The sequence below is a fragment of the Oncorhynchus gorbuscha genome, linkage group LG07 (genome assembly GCF_021184085.1).
Source record: "Oncorhynchus gorbuscha isolate QuinsamMale2020 ecotype Even-year linkage group LG07, OgorEven_v1.0, whole genome shotgun sequence".
In the NCBI taxonomy this organism is placed as follows: domain Eukaryota; kingdom Metazoa; phylum Chordata; class Actinopteri; order Salmoniformes; family Salmonidae; genus Oncorhynchus; species Oncorhynchus gorbuscha.
The window spans coordinates 61247069-61263121 of NC_060179.1; the positions used below are offsets into that span (position 1 = coordinate 61247069).

Sequence of the window (16053 nt, forward strand, 5' to 3'; positions counted from 1 at the left end):
CACAGATCTGGGGAAGGGTAACAAAACATTTCTGCAGCATTGAAGATCCCCAAGAACACAGTGACCTCCATCATTCTGAAATGGAAGAAGTTTTGAACCACCAAGACTCTTCCTAGAGCTGGCCACCCAGCCAAACTGAACAATCGGGGGAGAAGGGCCTTGGTCAGGGAGGTGACCAAGTGGTGGTAGATATATTTTATATATATATGTAAAGGTGTGTAGCAATTTAAACTTAAATTTTTAAATTTTATATATATATATATATTATATATATATATATAATATATATATATATATTATATATATATATATTATATATATATATATATATATAAAATATATAAGTTTAAATTGCTACACACCTTTACAGTGCCTTCAGAAAGTATTCACACCACCTTGACTTTTTCCACATTTTGTTGTGTTACAGCCTGGATTAAAAATGTATCAAATTGGTCACTGATTTTTGGTCACCCATTTTTGGTCACACAACACCCAACAATGTCAAAGTGGAATTATGTTTTTCAAAATGTTTACAATTAAATTATAAAAGTAATATAAGTATTCAACCCCTATGCTATGGCAAGCCTAAATAAATTCAGGAGTGAAAATGTACTTAAACCTCCTAGAGTCGATGAAAGCGCCACCGTGGAAATCTAATTAGCGTAATAATAAAAATCCGCATCAAAATCCATCTGTTTAAGCTAGAGATATTTGTTTTTTTCTACATGTGCTGCGTCTCAGTCCACCGCATTCTCTACGACCCCCAGAAGTGTCACAGGACTCGTCTGATGTCAGTACGGCCGATCTGCCAGTTTCTGTCTGTAGCGTCCAAACATTTTGGTCTACACAATGAAGGCACACTGAAGGTAGCCAAGTGACAGTTTCAAAAATGAATGGTGGTATACACTGAGTATACCTAACATTAGGAACACCTTCCTAATATTGATTTGCACCTCTTTTGCCTTCAGAACAGCTTCAATCCATCGGGACATTGACTCTACAAGGTGTCGAAAGCATTCCACAGGGATGCTGGCCCATGTGGACTCCAATGCTTCCCACAGTTGTGTCAAATTGGCTGGATGTCCTTCAGGTGGTGGACCATTCTTGATACAGTATATATTGGAAACTGTTGAGCGTGAAAAACCCAGCAGCGTTTCAGTTCTTGACACAAGCTTGTGCACCTGGCATCTACTACCATACCCTGTTCAAAGGCACTTCAATATTTTGTCTTGCCCATTCACCCTCTGAATGGCAGACGTACACAGTTTATGTCTCAATTGTATTCAGGCTTAAAAATCGCTCTTTAACCTGTTTCCTCCCCTTCATCTACCCTTATTGAAGTGGATTTAACCCCCTAGAGTTGATTGAGTCGATTAAAGATAAAAATCTGTCAGTTTAAGCTAGAGATATGTTTTCTTGCATTGGATGCGTCTCAATCCACCGCATGCGCCAGTGTTGCACTTCCACATCAGAGTTGCAAGGTGGCAGAGTTAGAGCGGTGTTTGTCAGACCATGAGACATTCCGAAATTGGTCTCCTCACGAAAATATCTGTAGTGTCCGAACTGTTTGTCCACTCTATGGAAAGGGGAGACACTCACAAACACAATGGTGGTCTCCGTTTTGCTCTATGACCCCGAAAAATGTCAGGGGAATCTTCTGTAGTCGGTATCGTCGATGATCAAACTTCTCTTTGTAGCGTCCGAACCGTTTTGGCTACAAACTTATGTGTCACAGGACTCGTCTGAAGGTAACCGGTACGGTATTTTAAAAATGAATGGAAGAATGAAGGTAGTTTTGTGTCTACCCCAAAAAACGGGTTAAATATGTCTAAAAAATGCATGGTCTCCCTCTGTAGCCCACACATACAATTGTCTGTAAGGTCCCTCAGTTGAGCAATGCATTTCAAACACAGATTAAACCACAAAGACCAATGAGGTTTTCAAATGCCGAGCAAAGAAGGGCACCTATTGGTAGACAAGTAAAAAAATAAATACAAATATATCCCTTTAAGCATGGTGAAGTTCTTAAATTACACTTTGGTTGGTGTATCAATACACCCAGTCACTACAAAGATACAGGCGTCCTTCCTAACTCAGTTGCTGGAGAGAAGGAAATCTCTGGTGACTTTAAAACAGTTATAGAGTTGAATGGCTGTGATAGGAATAAAGGATGGATCAACAACATTGTAGTTACTCCACAATATTAACCTAATTGAGAAGAAGGAAGCTTGTACAGTATACAAATATTCCATAACTTGCATCCTGTTTGCAATAAGGCACTGATGCAATATTGCAAAAAATGTGACAAAGCAATTAACTTTTTGTCCTGAATACAAAGTGTTATGTTTGGGGCAAATCCAATACAACACATTACTGAGAACCACTCTCCATATTTTCAAGCATAGTGGTGGCTGCATCTTGTTATGAGTATGCTTGTAATCGTTAGGGATTGTGGCGTTTTTCAGGGTAAAAATGAAACAGAATGGAGCTAAGCACAGGCAAAATCCTAGATGATTCAGTCTGCTCTCCAACAGACACTGGGAAATTAATTCACCTTTCAGCAAGACAATAACCTAAAGCACATGGCCAAATCTACACTGAAGTTGCTTACCACAAAGACCGTGAAAGTTCCTGAGTGGCCAAGTTACAGTTTTGACTTAAATCTAATTGAAAGTCTATGGCAAGACCTGAAAATGATTGTCTAGCAATGATCAACAACAAATTTGACATAGCTTGAAGAATTTTTAAAATAATATTGGGCAAATGTTGCGCAGGTGTGAAAATCTCTTAGCGATTTACCCAGAAAGACTCACAACTGTAATCACAGCTGAAGGTTCTTCAACAAATAATTGACTCAGGGTTGTGAATTATTATGTAATTAAGATATTTCTGTATTTAATTTTCATTTTTTCTTTCTAAAAACATGTTTTCTCTTCATCATTATAGTGTATTGTGTGTAGATGGGTGAGAAAACAAAAAGTTATCAATTTTGAATTCAGGCTGTAAAACAACACAATGTGTAATAAGTCAAGGGGTATGAATACTTTCTGAAGGCACTGTATAGGGTTAGGATTAGTGTTCCCACACAGCTATATCTCCATGTTACATCATTTGTTTACGGAAGACATAAGCAGCCACCAGTGTTAATTTGCTATCCAGCGTGCTCAGAACACCTGTGTGTAAGCATAACTGGGGAGGAAGTGCAGTTCGTTAACTGGAGGCACACACAGCATGTGGATCTGTGCAAAACTGCTACAGTAACTATATATTTTTATTTGAAAGATTATTTCTCACTGATATGAAAGATAAGGTAGACATCAGCATGTTTTTTTAAACGGTTTAAAAACAATTATTATTGCTGTTTATAAACTTTAAAACAGCATCATAATTGTAGTTCACATGGAGCTAACAGTGGGTGAACATACGGAGAAGACAGGTTTTTGAGAGCTAGTGGCTAACTAGCTAGCTAGATGACAGGTATTGTGTACATTTAAATCTTGCCCAAGACAGATTTCAGAATCGTCTATTTAAACAAATTTAGACAATTTATGAATTACTAAGTGTAAATAACATCAGATACTTCATCCAGAACCTCGGTCTGACTCTGATGCCAAGGCGCCAGAACCAGCTGGTAACCCAGTATGTACTGGAAGGGAGAGAGGTTAGTGGAGGAGTGGCGAAGCGAGTTCTGTGCCATCTCGGCCCAGGGCATGAACGCCACCCACTCCCCCGGCTGGTCCTGGCAATAGGACCGCAGAAACCTGCCCACATCCTGGTTCACTCTCTCCACCTGCCCATTACTCTCGGGGTGAAACCCTGAAGTAAGGCTGATCGAGACCCCCAGACGTTCCCCGAATGCCTCCCAGACCATAGACGTGAACTGGGGACCCCGATCAGACACTATATCCTCAGGCAACCCGTAGTGCCGGAAGACGTGTGTAAACAAGGCCTCCGCAGTCTGTAGGGCTGTAGAGATAACAGGCAGAGGGAGGAGATGACAGGACTTAGAGAAACGATCCACAACGACCAGGATCGTGGTGTTACACTGTGGAAGATCCGTCAGAAAATCCACCGACAGGTGCGACCAAGGCCGCTGTGGAATGGGTAAGGGGTGTAGCTTACCTCTGGGCAGGTGCCGAGGAGCCTTACACTGGGCGCACACCGAGCAGGAGGAAACATAAACCCTCATGTCCTTAGCCAAGGTAGGCCACCAGTACCTCCCGCTCAAACAGCGCACTGTCCGACCGATCCCAGGATGACCAGAGGAGGGTGACGTTTGGGCCCAATAGATCAACCGGTCACTACCGGCGCCACCAGGCAGGAGGCGGGGAGTATGGGAGTGGGATCCATAGGCCTCTCCTCTGTGTTATACAGCCAGGACAATGAGTCTGACTTCACGTTCTGGGAGCCTGGTCTGTAGGAAAGGGTAAACACAAAACGGTGGAAAAACACGGCCCACCTTGCCTGGCGAGCGTTCAGTCTCCTCGCTGCCCGGATGTACTCCAGATTGCAGTGGTCAGTCCAGATGAGAAAAGGGTGTCTATCCCCCTCAAGCCAATGTCTCCACGCCTTCAAGGCCTTGACGACAGCCAACAGCTCCCGGTCCCCCACGTCATAGCTTCTCCGGGCTGAGCTTCTTCGAGAAGAAGGCACAGAGGCAGAGCTTCGGTGGCGTACCCAAGTGCTGAAAGAGCACAGCTCCTATCCCAGCCTCGGACGCGTCAACTTCCACTATGAACGCCAAAGAGGGATCTGGATGGGCCAGCATGGGAGCTGAGGTAAGCAGAGCCCTCAGGTGACTAAAAGCTCTGTCCGCGTCAGCCGATCACTGCAAACGCACCGAGGCCCCCCTTCAGCGGTGAGGTAATGGGAGCCGCTACCTGACCAAAACCTCGGATAAACCTCCGGTAGTAGTTGGAAAACCCTAAGAACCACTGCCCCTCCTTTACCGTGGTGGGAGTCGGCCAATTACGCACGGCTGAAATGAGGTCACTCTCTATCTCCACCCCTGAGGTGGAAATGCGATACTCTAGGAAGGAGACAGACTGCTGGAAAAACAGGCATTTCTCAGCCTTGACGTACAGGTCATGCTCCAACAGGTGACCAAGCACCATGCGCACCAGGGACACATGCTCGGCGCGTGTAGCGGAGTATATCAGGATATCATCAATATACACCACTACACCCTGCTCGTGCAGGTCCCTGAAAATCTTGTCTACAAAGGCTTGGAAGACTGATGGAAAATGAAAAGTGGATTGGCGATGGCTAGAAGGTCGGTGACGTTGACCGCCGAACGTCACCCGAACAAGGAGAGGGACCAACTTCGGCAGAAGTTGTGACATAAACATTAAGTGACTAAAGGCAGTGGTTTGGGTGGTTGATGTCCTTGATGATCTTTTTGGCCTTCCTGTGACATCGGGTGCTGTAGATGTCCTGGAGGGTGGGTAGCTTGCCCCGGTAATGTGTTGGACAGACCGCACCACCCTCTGAAGAGCCTTGCGGTTGTGGGCGGTGCAGTTGCCGTACCAGGTGGGGATGCAGCCCGACAGGATGCTTTCAATTGTGCATCTGTAATAGTTTGTGAGGGTTTTAGGTGACAAGCCAAATTTCTTTAGCCACCTGAGGTTGAAGAGGCTCTGTTGTCCCTTCTTCTCCACACTGTCTGTGTGGGTGGTCCATTTCAGTTTGTCAGTGATGTGTACGCTGAGGAACTTAAAGCTTCCACCTTCTCCACTGCTGTCCTGTCGATGTGGATAGAGGGGTGCACCATCTGCTGTTTCCTGAAGTCCACGATCATCTCTTTTGTTTTGTTGACGTTGAGTGAGAGGTACCACACTCCCAGAGCCCTCACCTCCTCCATGTAGGCTGTCTCGTCATCGTTAGTAATCAAGCCTACTACTGTTGTGTTGTCTGCAAACTTGATGATTCAGTTGGAGGCGTGCTTGGCCACGCAGTCATGGGTGAACAGGGAGTACAGGAAGGGACTGAGCACACACCCTTGTGTGTTGAGGATCAGCGGAGTGGAGGTGATGTTTCCTACCTTCACCACCTGGGGGCAGCCCGTCAGGAAGTCCAGGACCCAGTTGCACAGGGCGGTGTTCAGACCCAGGGCCTCGCACTTAATGATGAGCTTGGAGGGTACTATGGTGTTGTCCAGATCATCATGGCCCTTGTGCGTGACTTGAAGCTTGTGACAGGCATTTGTAGTTCTGTATGATGGCCATATTAGCAGCTATTTAGCATTTCATTTTTGGGAGGTAAATACAGGCAAATACATCATGCCAGGGTAAGCCTACATGAAACACAGACCTTATTTAAAGTGTTGCTAAAATCCCCCATGGAAAAAAATTAATGCTAGAAAAATGATTGCAACCATTTCCGTGTTTGGGTATGTTTTATGGGTATTATGACTCATACTGTGGTACCACAGCGTTTCTAACCCGTACTGTAATGCCTTTGGTGATACTCTATAATGATTCACAGACAGTGCTGACATCATCTTGCGTGGACTTACCGTTTGTTGTGTTCTTGCTGCAAGTCTCTCTTTCAGGACATCCGCCTCTCTGCAAACTGTTCTTAAGGTCTTGGACCTCTGGTCAGATCGTCCATTCTTTTATTAGTTGAGTCCACCAGTATTTGAACAAAGCTCTTGAAGCTATTTTCCTGTTTCTGTCACAATTGCTTTTAGACATATTTTTGTTGATTTAAAAGATCATGCACATGTGACAGCAAAACACTGTCCTCTCCATTATTCCAACCCTCTTTAGCTTTAGTATAGTATCAAAGTAGGCTAACGCTGGTACTCCACAAAATTCCAGCCAGCACAACTCACAGGGCCGATGGAAACAACAACAAACAAACAATCCTGCAAGAGTTACATTTCAAAAAAGGAGAAATGGAATATTTAAAGAGGACTTGGGTTAGAGAGGCCTATGCTGGAACCTACTGTAGTAACAGCAGAGGTGTCAGAGGTGTACTCAGCAAAGGCTCAATCTGATTTAGGAATTAAAATGAAAGAAAAATGAAATAATTCACTATTTTAGAAAAAAGGCCATGAAAAATATTTACCAAGTAAAGAATCATATTTAATTGCTGAATTTGAGCAGGAATATGATATTTTACTTTTGAAGAGAGCCAACAGGTTAAGCTCAATTAAAGCATAGGCTACTATTAAGCATACTACTTATTGGCAAATAAACCTGGTAAACATATTGCATCCCTCACAAAACCAATACATCAAACGACATCAAATAATTTTAAAAGGTAAAGTTACAAATGCGTTAATTAGAATTAGACAACAGTGGGACTGATCCTACAGTCTTTTTAGACTCAACAAACAACAACACCTTCAGTAGACTGAGTATAGCAGCCTTGGAAAGTGCTCCAACTCACGACATTCACAACAGTGGAACAACAGCTGCATGAGGCGCGCGGTGTCTTTAAGGTAATCCGGGCATTTTCTTATGGTCTGTGCTGAATGACATCATTGATATTGTCAATGGTGTAACTGAGACGAGAGATAGAGGAATAGATGGATTTCTGAGTTTACACCTAAATATCTGTCATTCGCAGTGCAGACTAGACCAGAGTATACCGCGGGACGCTTACATTAGGATCAGCAGGGCGGTGAGGAATGGTTCGTCAAGCGCATCGGCCGTCTTTCGCTGTCCATGGTGCTGTTTGAATGACAACGTTCTGATCAGCACCTCGGTGGAAGGAAGGCAGCAGTCCCTGAAGAGCTTGATCAAAAACGGTGAGCAACGGAGGGGAGGAACGGCACGGGTCCATTGGTAAATAAGGGGGAATTGTGTTTGTCTGTTTGGGGTTTGTACAGGGACCCAAGCAAGAGAGTCAGAATCCGAAGGTAGGGACGTAGGGTTTTTCTCGACCGAGAAGGTTTTCCCAAGCCAAGGGTGCGGCTTTGTGCAAATATTGACAATAAACACTGAACGTGAATTCGAATGTGTCTAATATAGGTCTAATTATATTGATTAGACTTTTGGATAGGTTTAATCTAGCCTCCCAGCTCTGTCGACTGGATGATTTACTATTTTAGATCTGCAGCAAATGACGTGGCCCCTGGCATCTTGCTATGGAGCAGCGCTACAACCTTGCTACAAGAATAGGGCTCAATTTTGTAATAGGCTTATAGGGTAGGCTACTTACCTAACACAAACGTGAGCGGTTTCGTATATGCATTCATTAACACGAGTTTGACCTTAACTGAGACGGGTTTACAGTGTAAAATGATCATGGTAAGATTGCATGTAGTTCCTGTCATTTATCATTACCTTGCTTCAAAATGTTCTATCTCTGTTGGGATTTATCCTATCTCATCCGCCGCCATTATGTACGACTGTAGAATATGTATTTTTTAATAGAATATAATTATATAATATATTCTAACTTTATTAGTTCATTTTTAATCATCTGTTTAGTGTTCGTCTGTTACACATTCTATTTTGCTCTGCTCCCAACCTTTACAGACAAGACACCAGCAGGGCATCCTGAGTGCACTGCCCTTACAGAGCATGAATATAAATGCAAATTAAAAATATTTACCATCTTTATAATCAGTCTCTCTTTTCTATGTATTGTATTTCAACACCATCACAGCCATTTTCCAAAGTAAACCTCTTCCTGTATTGTGATGGGAAAAGCATGCACGCTGCATACTGGAAGAAAATGTGTTTCACTTAATTTAATTTGGGACTATGAAATGATGAGGTTATTCTAAATATTTGTTTATGTGCTGGTTTCCTTTGAAGTGAGATGGAGTGTATGAGATGCCAGCTGGTTCAAAGTGCTGGATTTATTAAATCAGATGCACACTGAGTTTTCCTCTGCACATGCCCTCTCAGAGAGGCATAATACACAGCTTTTTCAAATCCATAGTTAAATCATCCAACTTTCTTATAAGAAGTTAAAAAACTTTTTTTTAAATCAACATTTTAAACACACTATTTTCCACTCCCATTCCAATTATTTTGGCTTAAATAATGTTTTCTTCTTTCTCCATCCCTGACTTGGTCTTCATTTAGTCTTCTCTTGTCTCGTTTCTTATTTTGTAACCAATTCTCCCTTTCGTAACATATTATTTGAGTTGGATCCCCATGAGATTGAGATGGAACTGGGTTGCGTCACAACGTCCTTCAGCTATATCGATCTACAGTTTGATTGAGAACAGGGGGCAGCAGGTAGCCTAGCAGTTAAGAGCGTTAGGCCAGTAACCGAAAGGTCGCTGGTTCGCATCCCTGAGCCAACTAGGTGATAAATTAATTGACGTGCCCTTGAGCAAGGCACTTAACCCTAATTGCTCCTGGAAGTCACTCTGGATAAGAATGACTCAAATGTAAATGTATGTCCTCCTGTATGTTTGCTCCCTCAGTGAGTTGGGAAGAACAGCAGTAACCATGGAACTGAGAGTGGGGAACAAGTACCGCCTCGGCAGGAAGATAGGGAGCGGCTCTTTTGGAGACATTTACCTGGGTAGGACCTTTGTTTTAATGTAGCTCTAACTCTACTTATTCTCACAAACCTCTAAATAAACATATTCCAGAGCAGACTGCCATCCATACTAACTTCAAAGGGATACTTCAGGATTTTGTCTACTTTAATTTACTTCTTCACAGTCAGATGAACTTGTGGATACAATTTTTATGTATCTGCGTGCAGTTTGAAGGAAGTTGCTAACTAGTGTTAGCACAATGACTGGAAGTCTATGGTAACTGCTAGCATGTTAGTAGATACCATAGACTTCCAGGCATTGCGCTAACGCTTGTTAGCATTCGGCTGCGAAACTACCTATAACTTCTTTCATACTAGAAGTTAGAGATAGATAAAGGGGTTTCATTGCCAAAATCCCAAAGTATCCTTTTAAATTCTGTCCGAACACATTTCATCATTGAACACATCAAAGCTGGCCATAAAAAGAAAAGACTGTGTCAGAGTAGACCATGGTGATTGCATCATCAAAAAGGTGGTCATGGTATGTGTCCCTTCCTGTGTCTCTGTCAGGCATTAACATCGCCACTGGTGAGGAGGTGGCCATTAAGCTGGAATGTGTGAAGACCAAACACCCACAACTCCACATCGAGAGCAAGTTCTACAAGATGATGCAGGGAGGAGGTGAGAGAGGAGTAGGACAAGAGGGTGTGGTCAGGGGTGGGGGTAGTGGGCGACTATGTTGGGAAACCCTAACCTGAAACCTGAAGTTTTGCATGAGTTTTCCAAGCTAATGCCTAGGCTTTAACTTAGAAGGCTTACTCTGGACCTGGGTTCGAACCACAGTAAGTGACACTAGCTTATAAATCACACTCTCCCTTCCCTTCCCTTCCCTATAGTGGGCATCCCATCCATAAAGTGGTGTGGAGCAGAGGGAGACTACAACGTGATGGTGATGGAGCTGCTAGGCCCCAGTCTGGAGGACCTGTTCAACTTCTGCTCCCGCAAGTTCAGCCTCAAGACTGTCCTGCTGCTGGCTGACCAGATGGTACAGCACGCCTCCTCCTCCTCCTCCAAAACCTCTTTTTATCATATCATATCATATGCTTCTCTATATGCTTTATTGTGCTGGCAAGAATACCCCTTGATTATATATAACGTTATTGGCTTTAACCAAGAACTGGAACTGATAATGATAGTCAACCATTCCCTCTCTCCTTTCCCCCTCTTCCTCCACTCCCTTTCTCCTCTCCAGATCAGCCGTATTGAGTACATCCACTCTAAGAACTTCATCCACAGAGATGTGAAGCCTGACAACTTCCTGATGGGCCTGGGCAAGAAGGGCAACCTGGTGTACATCATTGACTTTGGCCTGGCCAAGAAGTACCGCGACGCCCGCACACACCAGCACATTCCCTACCGCGAGAACAAGAACCTGACCGGCACGGCACGCTATGCATCCATCAACACACATCTGGGGATAGGTACAGTACTAATTGTAATATTAACCGTGTGTGTTAACGTTTGTTTGACCCTTCATCGGCTGTGTGTGTAGTGAGAGAGTCGATAGATTTTACGTGATTGCGTCGGTATTGATCAGGGGTTGATTCACAGAACTACTGCAGTAGGAGTATTGACCCTTCTCCATCTCCTCTCTCTTCCTCCCTCACTCCCCTGTCTCTCCTTTCCTTTACTCTATGCTCCTGTTCCCTCCTTTCCTTTACTCTATGCTCCTCTTCTCTAATTTCCTTTACTCTATACTCCTCTTCTCTCCTCTAAAGGTATGCACGTTATTGTTTTGTTTTATGTGTCTAAATAAGATCAGTATAGTGTCTCCTCTCTCCATGTCTCCTCTCTCCCCCCACAACCCCCCACTCTTCTCCCCTCCCTCTCTCTACAGAGCAGTCTCGTCGTGATGACCTGGAGTCTCTGGGTTACGTCCTGATGTACTTCAACCTGGGCTCTCTGCCCTGGCAGGGCCTCAAGGCCGCCACCAAGAGGCAGAAGTACGAACGCATCAGTGAGAAGAAGATGTCCACCCCTATCGAGGTGCTCTGCAAGGGATACCCATGTAAGTAGCTAAAGTCTGTTTCTTTATCCTGGGTTTACAACACTAACCATGAGTGTGTTTGTGTTAGTGTTGTTAGAAACACACTTCAAGTAGTCTTTCAACACCAAGCTAAATGAATGTGCATTTGACCCAAGTATTTGGTGACACTTTGGTTACCCTCTGTCACCCACTCTATCCACAGCTGAGTCTCTCTGTCACCCACTCTATCCACAGCTGAGTCTCTCTGTCACCCACTCTATCCACAGCTGAGTCTCTCTGTCACCCACTCTATCCACAGCTGAGTCTCTCTGTCACCCACTCTATCCACAGCTGAGTCTCTCTGTCATCCACTCTATCCACAGCTGAGTCTCTCTGTCATCCACTCTATCCACAGCTGAGTCTCTCTGTCACCCACTCTATCCACAGCTGAGTCTCTCTGTCATCCACTCTATCCACAGCTGAGTCTCTCTGTCACCCACTCTATCCACAGCTGAGTCTCTCTGTCATCCACTCTATCCACAGCTGAGTCTCTCTGTCACCCATTCTATCCATATCTGAGTCTTTCTGTCGCCCACTCTATTCACAGCTGAGTTCTCCACCTACCTGAACTTCTGTCGCTCTCTGCGGTTCGATGACAAGCCGGACTACTCGTACCTGAGACAACTGTTCAGAAACCTGTTCCACAGACAAGGCTTCTCCTACGACTACGTCTTTGACTGGAACATGCTCAAGTTTGTGAGTACTGCATCCCTATTAACCATTATTATTACACTATTAATAATTTATTAACAATATATATTTTTGTTGACCTTTATTTATCATTACATTTTCATTTTAAATGCAATTATACATTAGTGGATTTCATGTGTATTATAAATGTATAATAAATGATGTTTACATAGTTGATTATAGAAACGTGGTTCCCTATGAGTTTATTTTGAATCCCTGGCACCTTCCTAACCTGAACATACATCTTTCTGCTTCAGGGGGCCAGCAGGACAGCCGAGGATGGGGAGAGGGAGAGGGAGAGGGAGAGGGAGAGGGAGAGGGAGAGGGAGAGGGAGAGGGAGAGGGAGAGGGAGAGGGAGAGGGAGAGGAGAGAGGGAAAAGAGGGGGATGAGAGGATCGGCGGGGGACCTAGGGTACCTCGTGCCCTACCCCCGGGCGGCAACCCCCCGGGCGGTGTAGACAGGATCAGAAATGGCCCCAATGCAGCAGCCTCTAACCCTGCTTCCAGAGGAGTCGCACAGTCAGGTGAGTCATGAGGCAGACAGTAACCCTGCTTCCAGAGGAGTCCCACAGTCAGGTGAGTCATGAGGCAGACAGTAACCCTGCTTCCAGAGGAGTCGCACAGTCAGGTGAGTCATGAAGAGCGTCTGCTAAATGACTTAAATGTAAATGTAAATGAGGCAAACAGTAGTTGAAAAGGTCTGCATTCTTAGAATGAAAGTGAAATATCAAACAAAATGTTTATTCCATTTGGACTAAAACAAATCTAAGAGTCCAGACCTTCTCTTTTTCTACTACTGACTATTTCAGATCTATGCACCAACTATTTAGGTTTTTACTTACTTCATTACTTACTTACTTCATTAGTTAGTCGCTCTGGATAAGAGCGTCTGCTAAATGACTTAAATGTAAATGTAATTAGGTCGACAAGATATTACTGCATAAACACGAGGGTGGGTGTGTAAATTAAACCACTTGCTCAATTCATGACTCCAGTTTGTAGCCCTCTAGTCTCTTAAAGAATCTGTTGTGTTTGGACTTGGCTGAGGAAACTTTGAGGAAAGTTCAAGGTGTGCAGGCATTTGTTCCAGCCCAGCACTAGATTCCATTTGACCAATAATGTGTGTGTGTGTAGGGAACCGGTCCCCACAGGCCGTGTCCCGTGCGGAGCGAGAGAGAAAGGTGGCCATGAGGCTCCACCGTGGCGCCCCCGCCAACATCTCCTCCTCTGACCTCACTGCACAGATGGGCCAGTCACGCATCGCCACATCACAGGTCATTTACCTACCATTGTATCTCTCTCTATTTTGCTCTCTCTTTCTGCTATTGTGAACTCCACTCCTCCCCCACTCTTCCTCTTCTGAAAGGGATTGAAGTTTGTCTGCCTGTGTATGTGAATGTATAATATGTTTGTTGAATGCACAGCACCTTATACTAAGCCTATGCTTTCTGTTAACCCCCTCTCCTCTCCACCAGGTCAGTGTGCCATTTGAACACCTGGGGAAGTGAGCTGCTCCTCTCTGGCCCTCTGGACTGGCAGGTAAGGACACATCAGAGGGACAACACTATGTGAACTATGGACCAACCCTAACCTGTAACATCATTGCATGATTTACTCATGCTAGTGAGTTGCATGCACAGATCTCAAATTCGAATTTGGCCCTAAGTATGTTTATGCTTTCTTGAATGACATTTTTTGCAAATGTGTGTAAAAAGTGAAGTAAATATATTAATATTTTTTTTGCAGCCATGGCATTGTATCAAATACCTACTCAAGTACTTTTGAAATTGTTGGATAAAAAAAGAAAGGAGTGGGTCAACTACACTGAAGAGGGATGAAAGATGGAAGAAAAAAAGGAAAGGAACAAAGGTTTGAAAGAAAGTGTGAGAAGTGAACTCCTGTCCACTATGACTGTAGTTAACTGGAAGAAATTGTGAAAAGATGAAAGATTGACAACTTAAAGACACTCTCATGGTCTAGGCTTGCTTCCCGGGCTTGTAAGACCTTTGCCTCGGCTGGTGAATGAGACTTCGGTACTACTGTCCTGGTTCACTCTCATTACGCCGGCTATATGATCAGTGGGACCATACACGTCTCTCAGAAGCTCAATGCGCATAAAAACATGCACAAGTCAGTGCAAAACGGACAAGCTCTGATTGTTCTAGATGTTTTCACCGCTGAGGTGGTTGTGTGGGCTCATGTGTAGCTTAAAAAACACAGTCTAAACCGTTTGTCTCACGTTGAATGTCCAATTTATGACAGCTGCATCTACTGCTAATGGTGTTTGTTTATAATCAACAACAACAAGAACAAAAGCAGAGGTTTCCTGTGGTCAAGCAAAAAGGATTTATTCACTAGTAGGCAAGACGATCTCAGTTGAGAGGAATTGGGTGCAAATGAAAGAAAGAGAGATAGGACGAGATGTGGTAAAACGTTGTTCAGGAATGGGAAAAGGTGAATGTGAATTAATGTGAAAGTTTTTGCGTCAGAGTTGCTTAGAGAAGTGGAAGTGTTTGAATCAGAATTGCTTAGAGAAGTGGGTTTGCATATAGTCAGTGTATGTCAATGTCTTATTGTCTTACTGTTTGTTTTTCATACTTTTGGTTTTAGCAAGCCAAGGACCGACCAAGAGTCAAAGGAGGAAGGGGATGGTAGGAGACTTAGAGAGATGGACTGTCACCCATTTTCTCTTTACGTCTTCGCGGTTTAGGAATTCCAGGATAAGAATAATTATGAGTAGATTTTAACCTAGCGTTAAATTAGGAAATTTTGGTTATACAACACTTACTGTTAAGATTATTGACACATTTCCATTGAGGTTCCACTCCCCTCTGCGGTGTATGTGAACACAGTATTGTATTACATTTGTCAACAACCAAGAGCTAAAAATGCCCCTTCAAATGATGGTGGACCATATAATAAAGGACCGTTACTTCTTATCATTTTGTGGAGGAAATTAGTTATTTAATCAATTGATTGTTTTTGTTCAAGTATTTTTGTCAACTGGTAAGTCAAGGCAAGACACTAACCTCTCATGCCAGGCTTCGCAAAAGGGAGAATAATGTTGAACAATACCTGCGTTCTTGGTTATTATGATAATAAGAAAACAAGCCGTATTATCCTGGCGATGCGAGGAGGAGCATGGGAGAAATGAAGAGGATGGATTTCAAAGTTATATGCTCAATAACTTTTTTTAAAATATTTTTTTATCTCTTTAAATATGTTTTTGTGTAAAGCAAAAATGTGCTAGGTTGTTTTTTTGAAGATGTCAATGTAGTAACAGAGATTTATTGACCTGCAGGAGGGCTTGGTTAGGTGCAAAGGGAGTCAAATGTAAGGTAGGCCTACACCTGAGCAGGCAGATAATAATAAAGATGGAATATATGGTTGTGTGGGTGCACTGATATCTTGTACATTTCTTTACCATGCTTAGATTTTATTACAACAATATTGTGTATAATAATAATTAATAATAATAATTGTATTGTGTCCCATTCCATAAAGTTGTCTTGTTGCATCTCAAACTCAACAGCACAGCATCACCACATATAGTGCATAAATACATAGATACATACAACGATGTACATTACGTGCAATATTGCAACAAAAAACGACAGATGTGGATAAAGTTTACCGAATAGGCCTGCGCTAGTTCATACCGTTTTGATTCATGGGTGGGGGGCTATATTTTATGAGTCAATAAAGATATGCACAACTTATAATATTGTCTGTTGTGTGTGTGGATAATTTATTTTAGAAGTCATTTTGATAGTTCTTAGATACATTTTCAATTCTTATATTCGTTGTTAGGATGGAAAATAATGTACAA

The 16053-nt window shown here is 43.2% G+C and overlaps 1 protein-coding gene across 1 annotated transcript; it reads left to right on the forward strand.

Moving 5' to 3' along the window:
* Nucleotides 1-7449: 7449 nt before the first annotated feature.
* On the forward strand, nt 7450-15943 carry LOC124040158 (casein kinase I-like). The gene is made up of 11 exons (XM_046357064.1): nt 7450-7753; nt 9389-9489; nt 10018-10128; nt 10344-10492; nt 10700-10928; nt 11345-11515; nt 12081-12229; nt 12481-12748; nt 13359-13498; nt 13700-13763; nt 13971-15943. The coding sequence occupies exons 2-10, from the start codon at nt 9414-9416 to the stop codon at nt 13730-13732; spliced, it is 1326 nt and encodes a 441-aa protein (XP_046213020.1). The 5' UTR covers nt 7450-7753; nt 9389-9413; the 3' UTR covers nt 13733-13763; nt 13971-15943.
* The last annotated feature ends 110 nt before the right edge of the window (nt 15944-16053 follow it).